This window comes from Chlorocebus sabaeus, chromosome 16 (assembly GCF_047675955.1).
Source record: "Chlorocebus sabaeus isolate Y175 chromosome 16, mChlSab1.0.hap1, whole genome shotgun sequence".
Lineage (NCBI taxonomy): Eukaryota > Metazoa > Chordata > Mammalia > Primates > Cercopithecidae > Chlorocebus > Chlorocebus sabaeus.
In genome coordinates this window covers 66,754,035-66,770,545 of record NC_132919.1, presented here as the reverse complement: position 1 = coordinate 66,770,545, position 16,511 = coordinate 66,754,035, and the positions used below count along the sequence as shown (strand labels likewise).

At 53.4% G+C, this 16,511-nt stretch overlaps 1 protein-coding gene across 2 annotated transcripts in view; it reads right to left on the bottom strand.

The window, feature by feature from the left end:
- Positions 1–2,676: 2,676 nt before the first annotated feature.
- Positions 2,677–16,511, bottom strand: part of DCAKD (dephospho-CoA kinase domain containing) — a 29,144-nt gene continuing 15,309 nt past the window's right edge. For both annotated transcript variants that reach the window (XM_008012365.3, XM_008012367.3), the window contains exons 2-5: positions 13,860–14,090; positions 13,276–13,479; positions 9,087–9,174; positions 2,677–4,023 (exon numbers count right to left, since the gene is read on the bottom strand). In XM_008012365.3, coding sequence (XP_008010556.1) covers positions 3,732–4,023; positions 9,087–9,174; positions 13,276–13,479; positions 13,860–13,971 — 696 coding nt within the window. In that variant the 5' untranslated portion in view covers positions 13,972–14,090 and the 3' untranslated portion in view covers positions 2,677–3,731. The remainder of the gene's footprint in view (positions 4,024–9,086; positions 9,175–13,275; positions 13,480–13,859; positions 14,091–16,511) is intronic.

Here is a 16,511-nt window from a genome sequence, read left to right as displayed (position 1 = left end):
GCCGCCTGACTTGTTCTATCGACATGCTGGTTAGCTGGAAATTGTATTGGAATCTGAGTGACTGGGAGGGGAAGGGAAGGTGGGGAGCAAAGAGAGGTGGTTTGAGTCCCAGCTGGGTGCAGCCTCAGCTCTGCAGGTGGGATGAGGAACCACCAGCCACGTCTCTCCTGGAGGGAGCAGGAAAGCAACCTATAGCACCACATCACCTCTTTCCTTTTGCTCCTTCTCTTCCACCATGTCCGGAGGTCTCCCTGCCCACTCCTGTATGCCCCCATGGCCTGAAGTCATCACTGCCATCGCATTCCCCCTTCTGCTCTGAGACTGTTTCCTTCTGACCTAAAGTGCCTTTGCAAGAACTAGGGGTGCTCCGCAGCACGCCTATCCTGCTCCCATTCAATTTCTAGCCATGGAATCTCATCATGGAATGCTCCAAACCTTCCCCTGCCTCTGCCCTGCCCCCTATGAGGAGAGAGAGAGAATGAACATTTGAAGAGTTGCCAATTACTAAATAGCCAAAGTGTATAACGGGGGCAGTGCAGATAGCCAGACGAGCACTGTACTGGGAGTCCAGAAGCTTGGTGGTTATACCTGTTGGCTACTTGGGCCCCTTGGCTCAACCTCTGAGCCTCTGTAAAATTCTGGACCTGTCTCCCTCACACAGCTGGGAGATTTCAAGGGGATAACCGGAACGTGCTTTGTAAACTGTGAAACTGCGAATGACCCTCGGACCAGCTGGGCCTGAGGGTGGGGGTGTTTTAGAGGACTGCCTGTGCCCTTTGTCCCCCGCCAGAAGGTGTGTGCGTCTGCACCCTCGCTGGTGTCCTGATTGCTCCGCGCCAGGTGCTAAGGCCCAAAGTGAGGGAACGGAACGCGGAGGCTGCAGCGTCCCGTGGCCTTCGCGGTGGGTGGGCAGAGGGGACACATTCTTTGGTACCCGGGGCCCGCGGCCCAGGCTCAGAGGACTTGGGGGAACAACTCAGCTTTTAAGTTAGCGCCTGCAGTCAGGCAGAGCCTCCGCGCCCACCCGGCCCGCGCTCCCGCGGCAGCAGCTCGGCAGGAGTCTGAGGCCGCCCGCGGCCCGGGAGGACGACAGTTAGGTGGTTCGGCGAGGGCCCGCCGCGGAGGCCCGGCCCAGCCTGGGAGCGTGCTGCCACCTGCCGGCCGAACGGCAGGCCGCCGACTCGGGCGCGGGCCTGGGTACCGGTGGCCCGACCTCTGAGGTTGCTGAGCCGCTTCAACCTCAAGTCCCCTTCGCAGAAAGTAGGCCTTCTTTTAAGGCCGCCTTGGACCCCCAAGGCCAGCAAGGGGAGCCCGAGGCAGGGAGGCAAGAGGAGCTGGAGAGGGAGCTGTGGTGAGGCCCGGACAGGGCAGGGTCGAATCAGAGGTTTCTCCACACCTGCCATGCTCTGACATTCCTGCTTCAAGCTCAGCTCACTGGGTCAGGGAAGAAGTTAATTCTCTGGAACTTTACAGTTTGCTAAGGGTTTTCAGTGTCCTCCACTATGAAGCCTTATGATGTATGAGTAGAAACTAAAGGCGGGGCCGGGTGCGGTGGCTCACGCCTGTAATCCCAGCAGTTTGTGAGGCCAAGGCGGGCGCATTACGAGATCAGGAGATCAAGACCATCCTGGCTAACAAGGTGAAACCCCTCTCTACTAAAAAAATACACACACACACACACAAAATTGGCCGGGCGTGGTGGCAGGCGCCTATAGTCCCAGCTACTCGGGAGGCTGAGGCAGGAGAACGGCATGAACCCGGGAGGCAGAGCTTGCAGTGAGCAGAGATGGCGCCACTGCACTCCAGCCTGGGCGACAGGGCGAGACTCCATCTCAACAACAAAAAAAAACCTAAAGGCAGGAGGTCACATGGCAAGCAGAGCCAGAACCCCAGCCCGAGCCCCAACCCCAGGCTCCAGCTCCTCCTGACAAGAGGCTCAGGGCACAGAAGAGAGTTCAGAAGCCTGGCTCTGCAACCTGGACCAAATCCAGCTTTCTGAACCTGGGATGGAAATAATCAGTGTTATGTTAACCATAGGGCCTTACACATCCAGCAGTGCCTGGCATACTGTGGATACAAGGAAGTGCCATTTCCTCAATTATTGGGGTGACAGGGCACTGTGGGGGTCCATACCTTCCCTCTCCTTTCCCCCTCCTGTAGGATCGCACCAAACCGAGGGAGCGGCAGGCTCCTGCCACCCGCATCCTGCCTGGCCACCCATCCGGCAGCCCACCACTGCCTTACCTGGCCCTTCTTTGCCCCTTAGGGGTTTGCAGTAAGTTAATGAGCTAGACTCAGCACAAGCAGCTCTGGGAAAGGGGGCACTAAGTATGGCCACCACAGCATTCGCATCCGTCACACTCATTTCTAGACTTAATAGGCTTCTGGCTGCAGGATCAACACGTCAGCAGGTCTGCAGGCCCTGGCAGGGAAGGCTGATGTCTGCGCTGGTCTAATTGGGTTGGGGAAGGCAGATGGGAAGGCAGGGCAAGAAGGTGTGAAGCTGCCCCAGCCCCTCTATCCACCTCTCACAAAGGTACCTTGGGCCTGGCTGCAGTCCTACTGGGACCCAGGGAGAAGCCTGATGGTGAGTGTACCTCCTGGGGCCCTCCCTCCTGCTGGGCTCTGGGAGGACTCCAGTCCGGTGTGGGAAGAAGCCAAGTCTGGGAACCTTAGTTGGTCTGGGGCATTTCAGATCAACACACTTTATTAAACACCAACAGCGGGCCAGGCTCTGCACTAAGAACACAGAGATGAGTAAGACACTGTCCCTGTCCCCTGAGGGCTTACAGCCTAGTAGGAAAAACCAGGCAAGTTTTAGCTAATTACTGTACTGTTGGATTAAGGTGAAACGTTGAGGGGGAGTTGGTATCCTAGACCACCTAACCCAGCCTGGGGCTTCAAACAGTGCCTGAACTGAGAGTTAGTTGTATGTTTAAAAAAAAAAAAAAAAAAAAAAAAAGAGAGAGAGAAAAAAAAATAAAGAAAATAAAAGGTATCCCAGACCAGGAGCAGCAGGTTGAAGGCACAGAGGCAAGAAATAGCAAGCATGGTGCACATGGAATACCAAGAGGTCCAGGTGAGGAGTAGGGGTGGGAGGCAATGAGCAGGATGAGAGAGCACTGCACAAACCCTACATGGGGAGAGGGGTCTCCCAGAAGAGGCTGGCCCTGCCTGCTACAGCGTTACCCACGAGAGAATCCTTGCTGCGTGCTGGCCGGGAGCTCAACCTAGGGGAGGGCCTTGTTGACTCTGTTTGAACATGGAAACCCTTGGTCCAACATGATTTTCCGTGGTCCACTGAGGAGGTTTAAGCCATAATGGGGTAGGTGCTGAGAGAGGGTTCCAGCCCAGTGAACCCTTTGCCTCCCAGCTCTGAGGAGGGCCACAGAGCCAGTACTCCCTACCCCCGCCTACAGAAATGTATAGCAGTCTCTGACTGCTGCTTTCACATACCATCACAGCTGCTGTTCTGTAGGTGGTGCTTGGGGAAGGTGGAAAGGAGAGCAGGCTGTTTCTTGACCTCAAACAGGATACACTGCAGAGAAGGGATGGCCTGGTGCAGAGGCCCAGCCCCAATTCAGAGAGTCCGTCCGTGTGTGTGTGTGTGTGTGTGTGTGTGTGTGTGGGTGTGGGTGTGGAGGGGGCTGGGAGGAAACAGGATGTGTTACCTGGCTTCAGCCTCCAAGGAGACAGAGAGAGGCCTGGGGCTCCCTGCCTTGAGTGCCTTGCTAGGCGTAAGGCAGAAGGTAGCGGGTGAGCAGGTAGAGGAGGCTGGCAATGGCAGCGAGCCCTGTGAGGACCCCGAGCCTCAGAGGCAGGTATTCCAGGGAGCGTTCCAACTCAGCGTGCAAGAGGATGACCTGGCGTTTGGTGACGCTCCACTCGCCCGAGTTGTCTAGGACATGGCGGGCCATGCGGGCCTTGTCTGTCAGGGGCAGCTGGGCATTGATGCGGGCCTCTGCGTCCTTGCGGTTCAGGCTGTTCCGCCGCATCAGCCGCGCCAGCTGTGTGTCCCGGTCACTAAGGACAGGGCAAAAGGGCACTGTAGGTCCTGCCTCCCTCTCACCCCAAGTTACAGGGGTAGGCAGCCCTGCCAGGCCCAGCCTGGAGAAGAGAGTATGGGGACGGGATCTTCCCTCCAGCCCTACCCTGCTCTGGGCTACTCAGGGTCCCACAGCCAGGGAGGGAGGCCTGGAAGCTCACTGGCTGCCACCCACCCCACTCCACTGACAGCGAGGACTCCAGAGCTCTATGGGCTACCAAAACCCCTTAATACAAACCAGGAGGGGAACTCTGGCCCCAGGTTGTTTTGTTTTTGTTTTTGTTTTGCCATCTGCGGTCTCTTTGCTTTGCTACTAGACCTGAGATTCCCCAGTCATAAAGTGGGAAGATTTCATCATCTGGAACCGGCTACATCCTGGATCCCTGGATGGGTGACCTTTACTGAAAGGCCTATGCCTGTGAGCTAGACGCTTCCTGCGGTTCCCCTGGGGGCCTGGGCCTGCAGTATCAAAAATATCTCCTTGGGCCATCACAAAGACCCCTCTCCTTGCTGCTACACCCCTCCCTGAACATTTAGAGTAAAAGGACTGTGCTGAGATGGTATCTGTTGTGCTTAATGCCACTGATCATATGGGACAGACAAGCCCAAGGTGCTTCAAAGAGGATCAAGGACATGAGAATTAGTCCCCTTAGTTGTGGGACAGGATTCAGCACTGCAGATTAGGTTGAACAATACCAAGTCTCCCAACTCCAAGAGAAATTTAAAGAATACGTCCTTCACCCACCCTGAGGTCACCATCTGGGTCCTTCCTCAGGAAACTCCCTCTCTTGCCTTGGGCTACAGTCAGTCCTCCCAGCGGGGTTATCTCTAACACCCCTCTAGCTCTAAGAGCTACTTAAGCCCCTCAATGAGGACAAGAGCAGAAAGGGTTGCAGCAGCTGTTTTCTACCATTTGGGGTCTTTCTGCCGTGTCACTAGGCCTGAGTTTTCCCAGTTATAAAATGGAAGGGTTTGATCACTACAGTTTGGTTCCTTCTTTTTTTTTTTTTTTTTTCCTGAGACAGAATCTCACTCTGTCACCCACGCTGGAGTGTAGTGGCATGATCTTGGCTCACTGCAACCTCTACCCTCTGGGTTCAAATGATTCTCCTGCCTCAGCCTCCTGAGTAGCAGGGATTACCAGCATGTGCCACCACGCCCAGCTAATTTTTGTATTTTGTTTTTTTGTTTTTGAGATGGAGTCTCGCTTGCCCAGGCTGGAGTGCAGTGGCACAGTCTCTGCTCACTGAAGCCTCTGCCTCCTGGGTTCAAGAGATCTTCCTGGCTCAGCCTCCCAAGTAGCTGGGATTACATGCATACAATACCATGCCTGGCTAATTTTTGCATTTTTAGTAGAGATGGGGTTTCACCATGTTGGCCATCCTGACCTCAGGTGATCCGCCTGCATCGGCCTCCCAAAGTGCTGGGATTACAGGCGTGAGCCACTGCGCGTGGTGTTTGTTTGTTTGTTTGTTTGTTTTTTAAATAAATATAGAGACAACGTCTTGCTGTGTTGCCTACACTGGTCTCAAACTCCTGGGCTCAAGCGATCCTCCCACCTCAGCAGTTTGGTCCCTTCTTAGGGATTCTGGGAAGCAGACCAAGTGAGGCCAGAAACAAGTGCAGCCACTCGCCATGAAAATGAACTACACAAGCTATAGATTTCCTCTGTTATGGGTTCAGTGTACTGTTGCCATTGTGGTGCCAATACCTGCCTGGCTGAGAACAACTAAATCCAGCCTTCATCAGGGAGACCACGTATCTGTGGGTTGGAGAATCTAGTGTGAGAATGGAGATGGCCTGGGGCTCCCAGTAGGTGTACATCCTCCTGAAGGTGTGGCCCAGACCACAGAGCCTCCTGGATGTGGGGCAGCACCTCCAACAGCCCTTCCTGGGGCTCAGAAATGGTCCCATCCTAGTTAGTCTAAGGCTTGGTACAATTTGTGGTAATAGGATTTTTACCCACTTATTCCACAATCGACAAATTTTTCAAAAACATGAAATTGGCTGGGCACAGTGGCTCATGCCTATAATCTCAGCACTTTGGGAGGCCAAGGAGGAGGATCACTGAACCCAGGAGCTTGAGACCAGCCTGGGTCACACAGCAAGACCCAATCTCTACAAAAAATAAAAAATTAGTCAAGTGTGATGATGCATGCTTGCAATCCCAGCTACTCAAGAGGCTGAGGTGGGAGGACTTCTTGAGCCCAGGAGGTTGAGGCTGTAGTAAGCTGTGGTCATGCCACTGCACTCCAGCCTGAGTGACAAAGTGACACTCTGTCTTAAAAAAAAAGAAAACAGCATGAAATAATGTTTTGGTACAATCACACTTTGGGAGATGTCCTAAGTAACTTCAAATGCATCAGGGGTAGTCTTTCAGTTGAAGAAATCCACAAGGGAGTCCTTATTTTTGTAAAGCCTAGATCCCTCTGGTGAAAAGCATCACCACCTCTCTGGCATCTCTCGAGTTATACACCCATACCCACTGAAAGCAGGGCATGAGTGGCACCCAGGACCCTGGCAAAGGCTCCTCTGGCTGGTGAGTGGGGCTGAAGGTTTCCTGGAGAGCACACATGATCAACAAAGCCCCACTCACCCACCAAAACTGATGGCCACCTCTGCTCTTGGCAAATAGACCAACCTCAAAGAAAAGCACAGGAAGGGCCGGGCACAGTGGCTTATGCCTGTAATCCCAGCACTTTGGGAGGCTGAGGCAGGAGGATCACGAGGACAGGAGTTCAAGACCAGCCTGACCAACATGGTGAAACCCCGTCTCTACTAAAAATACAAAACTTAGCCAGGCATGGTGGCGTGTGCCTGTAGTCCCAGCTACTCAGGAGGCTGAGGCAGGAGAATCACTTGAACCTGGGAGGCAGAGATTGCAGTGAGCTGAGATCACGCCACTGCACTCCAGCCTGGGTGACAGAGTGAGACTCCAACTCAAAAAAAAAAAAAAGCAAAGCACAGGAAGGACAAACAGCCAGAGGTGGGCGCAGGGTCATCTGGCAACTGCACATGCAGGTGTCGGCCCCTGCTCTGTATGTCTTCTCCTCTACACTCTAAGATCCTTTTTCTTTTATTTTTTTGAGATGGAGTCTCGCTCTGTCGCCCAGACTGGAGTGCAGTGGTGCAATCTCAGCTCACTGCAAGCTCTGCCTCCAGGGTTCACGTCATTCTCCTGCCTCATCCTCCCGAATAGCTGGGACTACAGGCACCCGCCACCATGCTCAGCTAATTTTTTTTTGTATTTTTAGTAGAGATGGGGTTTCACTGTGTTAGCCAGGATGGTCATGATCTCCTGACCTCATGATCCACCTACCTTGGCCTCCCAAAGTGCTGGGATTACAGGTGTGAGCCACCGCCTTTGTGTTTTTTTCCTTTTTTTTTTTTTTGAGACAGGGTTTCATTCTTGTTGCCCAGGCTGGAGTGCAATGGCGCGATCTTGGCTCACTGCAACCTCCATCTCCTGGGTTCAAGCGATTCTCCTACCTCAGCCTCCCGAATAGCTGGGATTACAGGCACGCACCACCATGCCTGGCTAATTTTTGTATTTTTAGTAGAGACGGGGTTTCTCCATGTTGGTCAGGCTGGTCTTGAACTCCTGACCTCAGGTGATCCACCCGCCTTGGCCTCCCAAAGTGCTGGGATTACAGGTGTGAGCCACTGCACCCAGCCTTTTTTTTGAGATGGAGTTTTGCTTGCTTTTGTCGTGCAGGCTGGAGTGTAATGGTGCAATCTCTGTTCACTGCAACCTCCGCCTCCTGGGTTCAAGCGATTCTCTGGCCTCAGCCTCCTAAGCAGCTGGGATTACAGGTACCTGCCACAACGTCTGGCTAGTTTTTGTATTTTTAGTAGAGACGGGGTTTCACCATGTTGGCCAGGCTGGTCTCGAACTCTTGACCTCAGGTGATTCACCCACATCGGCCTCCCAAAGTGGTGGGATTACAGTCGTGAGCCACTGCACCCGGCCTCTAAGATCCTTTAAAAAAAAATGTTTTTATCCCTAGGTACAAAGTTCCAGTTGTGCTACTAAGGCGAAGAGAATTTCAGGTCTTCGTGGGGTCTGCCTGACCTTAGTTGACAGCCTCACAAACAGGGAATGAAGAACCCAAAGAGGCTGCGGGTTTACTCACGTGAGGCAGCACGGCCCGGTAGGGGAGCTGAGAGGATGCCTGCGTCCCTGCATTGGGCTCAAGGGATTCAGACTGGGCTTTCAATGAGAGCCCATGGGGACCCAGGGGGAATGGCAAGGGAATTTTCAGGGCACTGAGTACTCCAGGCTACGCCTCCAGTGTGCTGGGAGCCTCCTATGCCTTAAGCTCTTGAGAGTCAACCTATGCCCAAAATACCGCCAGAGCCAAGTGCCCACCTGTGTGTCTCCTGTCCTTGTGGGTGGCATCCGGAAGTTTCTGGGTGGCAGAGATAACCTGCGGACTCATCTCCTCTCTCACCCCACTGGGACAGGGACTTATTTTCCCCCACAGGTTGATCCTCCTCTGTTTGTCAAACCTGGATTCTGGTTGGCTCCATGTCCTGGGGAATTCTGAGAACAAAGCTCCTTCCTTAGCTGGGCTGTGACAGTCCCTTCCACGAAACCTTCTGCTCATAACAGGTGTTGCCAAAGGGTAACCCTGGACACATTCCGTAACTACCCCCTCTCTAATTTTATCTTCAGTAACTCAGGAATATCAACACCTGTCCTGACCACCTCCCACTGACAGGCAAACTGTGCAAAGTAATAAAAGTGCTACAGGAGGAAGAAGGAGCCACTGAGTAACAGTGGCCCAGGGCGAGGCGAGGCATCTGGGCTGAAGTACCTGCAATGGCCAGCAGGAGGAGCGCTCCCCAAACACTAGAGAAGCCCAGGGGCCATCCCTTTCCATACCTGCCCCCAGGATTATCTGCATGAGGCACAAAGATTGGTTTCTACAGACCCTGGGCACTGCTGCCCAAACCCCCATGCCTCCTGGTCGCCCCAGGGGGAAAGGGCAAAGTGCAAAATGATGTGGGCTGTTTCCCAGATACCCCAGTGGTCACTCACCAGTATACTACCACGGTGTGCTTCATGTACTTGAGCAACTTCTTGGTCTCAAACAGCAGGGGGATATCCAGAATCACGTAGCGATATCCTGGGGAGAGGTTGGAAAACCCCCAAGTTCAATTCTGCAAGCACATGCTGGGTATTGATGATATGCTGGGCCCTACCATCCAAGAGGCCTTCCAAGGACACACATACCCTGCACACTAGCCGGTTCCAATGCCCTGCAGAGCAGAAGGCTGCAAAAAATCATTTCTGGATGGCTGATCAGGGAAGACCTTGTAGAAGGGCTGTCATTTGTGCTGGCCTTGAAAAGAGGGGGGCAGGTCTTTTGACACTTGAAAATGAGAAGGTGAAGATGAGGATTCCACGAATGAGGACCAGCACAGCACAAGAAGACGGAGATTCTACTGTGCGGGCTGAAGCAGAGGCCTCAGGCCGTGTGAGGCAAGGAGGCGATCAGGGAAGGCACTAAGGGTTTAGTTCACCTTGATCTTAAATCTCAAGTTGTTATTTCTCAGAAAAAACAAACAAACAAACAAAACACCCAAAAGATAGGTTCTCCCCCAAAAAGCCGGTTGCAGGCCCAGCTCTGCTGACAAGAGCCAAGGTGGGCTGTCTCTACCAACTCTCCATGAGAGGCTCACATGGGGGCAGCACCAGCAGAAGGAAGCTGCTTCTCCCATCAGAGGCAGACCTACAGCCAGGGTAAGGCCTGGATCTGGAGGCAGAGGGGGCAGTTATGACTAATACTGTATAACACTCCTGCAGGGTAAAAGGCACTGGCTGGACCTCCTACCATAAGCCAAGGCCAGTCAAGGGAGGCACCCTCACCCACTGTGAATGAGCACATCCCTAGGCTGCTGTGGGCTACACGCTCCTCGTTCTTTTTAGGTCAGTGACCCCTGTGCATGGGTACAAAGCTGGGAGGGCTCCAGGATAGCAAGGAGGGTAATGGACAGGGAAATGCTTCTCTGCCCAGAGACCCCTGGCCTGGCTGGGGCAGGAGACTGCACCCTTGGAGCATCCCACTCCAAACACTTCCAAGCACAGAACCAGACACACATCACACCAATTCCAGGGGTGTCACAAAGTGATGCAAGGACAATAGGGGTAGGGGGTGGCAATCTCAGCTGCTTGGTTTCCTGTTCCCCAGGACCTGCTGCTCAGTAAGCCCAAGAGAAACCCACAGTTGAACAAGGGGCTTAAAACCATGGGCTCTGATGATACACCCTGGTTGGTAGTCCCCCGCTTCCCCACCATGTGACCTTGGGCCCCCTTCTATATAAACCTCATCTGTGTAAATGAGTAAAAAGAATACTTACTTCACAGGATGATAGTAAAGATGAAATGAGCCTTGAATACATGTGAACCACGCAGCACCCTTCACCAGTTCCTCGCTAGGTGCCCCAAAATGATAGTTACTGCTGCAGGGGGAGGCCAGCAGTGCGGTGCGCCCCCCAACTTGGAGCAGAAGCCAAGACCAGATCCTCTCTGGGCCTCTTATCTCCCTCTCCTGCTTAGCTCCCATCACTTCCTCTCCCCTCACCGTCCTTTCTCCGGCCCCTCTGGGGAGTACATGGTCAGCTCTTTGGTTCACCAGCAAAGGGCTATTCAGCTGTCACATCCCTCCTGCTTGATAAGCTCTGCAAACCATCCTGACTCTATTAAGACATCCGTCTGCCTACACAGAGAAGTCCCCAACAGCTGGTGATCTTATCTGACGTTTGATTATACCAACTTTGACAGTTGTATTTGTTATACTCATCAGGGAAAAACTGGGACTGTGGAAGCCACAGCTGTCGTCCCCATTTTTCACCTTATCGAGCTGAAAAGGGCTCTCTGGCTTTTATTTAAGTGGTGGTGGCTGGGGAGGCGGGAGGCTGGGTGGATGACACAGTGAAAGAGCTTTGGAGCGGGTGACATTATCCGATGTTTAATTTCAGAAGGGGAGAGCCAGTGCTGCCCGGAAGCCCTGCAGATGCACCGGTAACTGGCCTGGGAGAGAATGCAGAAAGGGCAGGAATGAAAGGCAGACGACTTCACTCTGGGTGGGGGACAGGAAGGATACTGGTGCAGCATAGGAGGCAGCACAAAGAGTCCAGAGGGAGGACTCTCCTTGAGGGAGGCAGGGAGGAGGCCTGTGGCGCAGTGCTGAGAAGGAGCATACACATTGGTTCAGCAGGCAAGATGTGGGAGCCAGCTCCAGCCCGGCCGGGAGGGGGTTGGGGTCAGCATCATGGATGTCTGTTGAGTCATCCCGCATTTGGAGGCAGGTATTGGCCAGAGGGCGATGAGGGTGGGGGAGGTTGCCCACTCAAGGCATGACAGAATAAGGGGCTTGGCCATGGTCACAGTGTAAAAAGCTCCCCCAGCCAGGAACAGTGGCTCAAGCTTATAATCCCAGAACTTTGGGAGGGCGAGGCAGGTAGATCATGAGGTCAGGAGTTTGAGACCAGCCTGGCCAATAGAGTGAAATCCCATCTCTACTAAAAATACAAAAATTAACCAGGTGTGGCAGTATGTGCCTGTAGTCCCAGCCACTCGGGAGGCTGGGGGCAGAAGAATCGCTTGAACCTGGGAAGGGAGGTTGCAGTGAGCTGAGATCGCGCCACTGCACTCCAGCCTGAGTGACAAAGCGAGACTCCATCTCAAAAAATAAAAATTAAAAAAAAAACCTCCCCCTTCCTCTTGTGGAAGTAAAGTCTCAGTGTAATGACTGAGAGTGGGGAGACAGGCAGCCAGGCCTTCAACTCGGAGGACCAGGCTGGAGGCCACATGTGCCAAAGGCTGGCAGGCAAATCTCCAGCAGCCCTAGGCCAGCCTTTTGCCAGTTTCCAAGCCACCACCCTCTGTCCTCCCTCCCACTTCTCCTGGTGATTGACCCCATCCTGGAAAGTAAGCATCAGGCCACCCCTGTGCAATGCTGTCCTGAAGAACACGGCTTAGGCCAGGTGCTGTGGCTCATGCCCGTAATCCCAGCACTTTGGGAGGACAAGGTGGGAAGATTGCTTGAGGCCAGGAGTTTGAGACCACTCTGGCCAGCATAGTGAGACCCCATCTCTAAAAATAAAATAAAATAAAATAAAAAAGAACAGGGCTTGAACCGTGGCATAGAGCTTGGAAGAAGGTTCTTGCCAACTGGCCCCAGGCCCCTCCTTTTCAAATACTCCCCTCTTTTCCATCTGGGCACTGCCTGGCTGTCCCCACACCTGCACCTAACTCTCCATGGAGCCCAAGCTGCAGAGGATAGTCCCCACTTAGCACCCTTTCCCCACCCGCCCTGGCCATCTTGGTCCCTCCCCAATTTCCAGTCTACAAACTTGCTTTCCCAGATGGCTCAGCCAGACCCAAACCTGCCCCTGACTGCAGTTTACACGTGTGATAACTGACAGTTACTGACCTGGACCCTCAGTCTTCCTAACATGCTCATGTTGGAATTTTTCTTTTTCTTTTCTTTTTTTTTTTTTTTTTTTGAGATGGAGTCTTGCTATGTTGCCCAGACAGTCTGAGTACAGGGTGCAATCTCGGTTCACTGCAACCTCCACCTCTCAGGTTAAAGCGCTTCTCCTGCCTCAACCTCCCAAGTAGCTGGGATTACAGGTGCACACCACCATGCCCAGCTAATTTTTGTATTTTTAGTAGAGACAGGGTTTCACCACGTTGGCCAGGCTGGTCTTGAACTCCTGACTGCAAGTGATCTGCCTACCTCAGCCTCCCAAAGTGCTGGGATTACAGGCACGAGCCACTGTGCCCAGCCTCATGTTAGATTATTATCCCCGCTGCATGGATGAAAAAGTGAGCTGAGGGCTAGATCACTCAATGAGGTTACACAGCTAGAAACTGTCAGGGTTGGGATTTGAACTCAGATCTATGGCTCCATTATTCACCAGCTCTTATTACTCCCATCCCTACTGGAAAAACCAACTTACTTCCTGGGCTCATGGCTCGAAAGCCTCATGTGTCTCTTCTCTTTAAACTGTCAGCCTCCTTAAGAGCTGAGGGCACGTGCTTCTTTCCTCTGGGGCTGGTACGGGGCTCTGCGTGGAGGGGGTGCCAGTAAGCAGTATGAACTCATCAGCTGGGATAACCAGCTCCCCTACCCTGGCCAAACTTTCTGCAGAGGAGAAGGGCCCTGGCCCTGGAAGGAGAAGGTGTTGCCCCCAACCCTGCCCCAGGCCCCGGCACTCACCCCGGAGGAAGTACTTGAAGGTCTCCTTCATCATCTCCTTGCGGATCTCAGGGTGGGTGATGGCGTTGAGCAGCTGCCGCCGGTCAGGTTGGTTAAAGATCAGATCCCCCAGGACCTTGCGATTTATGTCGCCGTTCTCCAGCAAGACTTCAGTGCCGAAGGCCTCTACGATGCGCCGGTGGGCAGGGTATCCTGGCTGCACAACTGTGGCAGGAGGAAAAAGCTGGGTCACTCCCTGGAGCCTCAGGGCCAGCCAGAGGACCTCAGTGACCAGGGGCAAAATGATAGGGGAACTGGGGTGCTTCTTTCAGGTGGAGCAAAAGCAAAATGAGGGGAGAGAAAGCAGTGAAGGAAGAGCAGAGTGTACACGATCCCTTGTGCTGGTAATGGGGCAGAGCTGGGGGGTTTCTAAAAAGGGAAAATAGAAGAGCAGAGATGGCAAGCATGGGGCAGGGACAGAAGTCAGACCAGGGTCGACAGGAGCCTTCCCCTCCTCTGAGACTTATAAAAAGGGAGGTGTGGCAGAAGGCCGGAAGCACAGGGAGCTGCTGTGCATGGACCCCCAACCTGCCCCTTCAACTCACCATGCCGGGCCATGACGTCCACGTCAATCACTGCACAGCCCAGCTGCTGGAACACCTGGATCACTGAGCTCTTGCCTGAGGCAATGCCCCCTGTCAGGCCCACCAGGAACATCTTCCCAGGAAAGATAGCTGTCCGCGAGACTACAGAGCCAGGAGCCACAGAATCACTGGAGAGCAGGGCAAGCGTGGCCGATGGGGGCGGTCCACCAGAGGAGTGCCAGAAGAACCTGCCTGGAAGAGGCCAGTGGCCCTGATCAGTTTGGGCCAAAATAATTGGGAGAGAGGAGGCAAAGGAAGTAAAGGGAGACAGCTTGGCTGGGCAGGGACATGCCCTGAGCGTGGGGTGCTCTGGAGCCATCTGGAGAGGAGAAACTCTCCAGGAAAGGTCTCCAGTATTCTTTAAAAAACACTCACAAAGAAGGCAAATCCCAGCACTTTGGGAGGCCGAGGTGGGTGGATCGCCTGAGGTCAGGAGTTTGAGACCAGCCTGGCCAACATGGTGAAACCCCATCTCTACTAAAAATACAAAAATTTACAAAAAAAATTAGCGGCCTGGCGTGGCGACTCAAGCCTGTAATCCCAGCACTTTGGGAGGCTAAGACGGGTGGATCACGAGGTCAGGAGATCAAGACCATCCTGGCTAACATGGTGAAACCCGGTCTCTACTAAAAAACACAAAAAACTGGCCGGGCGAGGTGGCGGGCGCCTGTAGTCCCAGCTACTCAGGAGGCTGAGGCAGGAGAATGGTGTAAACCCAGGAGGCAGAGCTTGCAGTGAGCTGAGATCGGGCCACTGCACTCCAGACTGGGCAACAGAGCGAGACTCTGTCTCAAAAAAAATTATTTTTATTAATAAATTAGCTGGGCATAGTGGCAGGCACCTGTAGTCCCAGCTACTTGGGAGGCTGAGTCAGGAGAATGGTGTGAACCCAGGAGGCGGAGCTTGCAGTGAGCTGAGATTGAGCCACTGCACTCCAGCCTGGGCGACTGAGCGAGACTCCACCTCAAAAAACCCAAAAAATACAAAAATACAAAACTTAGCTGGGTGTGGTGGCATGCACCTAAAATTCATTACTCAGAAGGCTGAGGCAAGAGGATCGCTTGAACCTCGGAGGTGGAGGTTGCAGTAAGCTGAGTTCCTGCCACTGCACTCCAGCCTGGATGACAGAGCCAGATTCCTTATCAAAAAAAAAAAAAAAAAAAGGGCCGGGCACGGTGGCTCAAGCCTGTAATCCCAGCACTTTGGGAGGCCGAGACGAGCGGATCACGAGGTCAGGAGATCGAGACCATCCTGGCTAACACGGTGAAACCCCGTCTCTACTAAAAAATACAAAAAATTAGCCGGGCGAGGTGGCGGTCGCCTGTAGTCCTAGCTACTCGGGAGGCTGAGGCAGGAGAATGGCGTAAACCCAGGAGGCGGAGCTTGCAGTGAGCTGAGATCCGGCCACAGCACTCCAGCCTGGGCGACAGAGCGAGACTCCGTCTCAAAAAAAAAAAAAAAAAAAAAAAAAAAAGGCAAACGAACAGTATAAATTCAGCAATCAAAATGCTGAACAGGCAGGGCAAGTTCGGATGCTGTTAGGCAGCATACTTTCTGGACAAGGCAGGAACTCGTTGGAGGCCAACTTCCTAGAGGAAGGAGACACCTGTCTCTCTCTGCGATGGACCCATGGCACTCTTCAGATACCCACAGGTCCCCCTGACCTTTACTTTCTAGTCTACGAGACTGAGGCTCAAAGGGAAGAAATGGCCTGCCTGCAGCCATCCACAGAAGTTGCAGGAGAGACCACAAAAGAGTCCAGGTGCTTGGGCCCTCTTTTGCTCCAAAGCCTCCTCCCCACAGAAGGTCCCATGGATCACTTCCCCTTCAATGCCAGCACAAGGACTGCCTGGGTGGCTGGTCTAGGTGGAGATGCACAATCCTCTTCTTCAACCAAGAAGTGGCCCAGATGGGGAACTGAGCCGCAAGTAGTGGCTCGGCAGCCACTAAGACTGAGGTTTAGAAAAGTACCAGTCTTGCCAAGAAGGAATGTGAGGGAAAGTCCAGGAGGCTGGGTGATGCTGGGGGTGTGACTTTGAGCTGGCGTCGTGGTTTGTGGCTCCCTCAAACCAAGAAGCAGCAGCACAGCACAAAGGTTGGGGCATGGCTTCTTCTTTATACCCAGCTCCTCCACTCACATGTGCTGCAACCCCAGGCAAGCCGCTTGCCTCCCTGAACCTCAGTTTTCTCATCCATAAAATGAGGTTTTATGGATCATAAGACTGCCTTGGCTGGGCGCGGTGGCTCACGCCTGTAATCCCAGCACTTCAGGAGGCTGAGGCAGGCAGATCACGAGGTCAGGAGATGGAGACCATCCTGGCTAACATGGTGAAATCCCGTCTCTACTAAAAATACAAAAAGTCAACCGGGCATGGTGGCACGCGCCTGTAGTCCCAGCTACTCGGGAGGCTGACACAGGAGAATCGCTTGAACCCAGGAGGTGGAAGTTGCAGTAAGCCGAGATTGCGCCATTGCACTCCAGCCTGGGCAACAGAGCAAGACTCCATCTCAAAAAAAAAAAAAAAAAAAAGAAACATAGAAAAAAAACCAGGCACAGTGGCTCAAGCCTGTAATCCCAACACTTTGGGAGGCCGAGATGGGCGATTGCTTGAG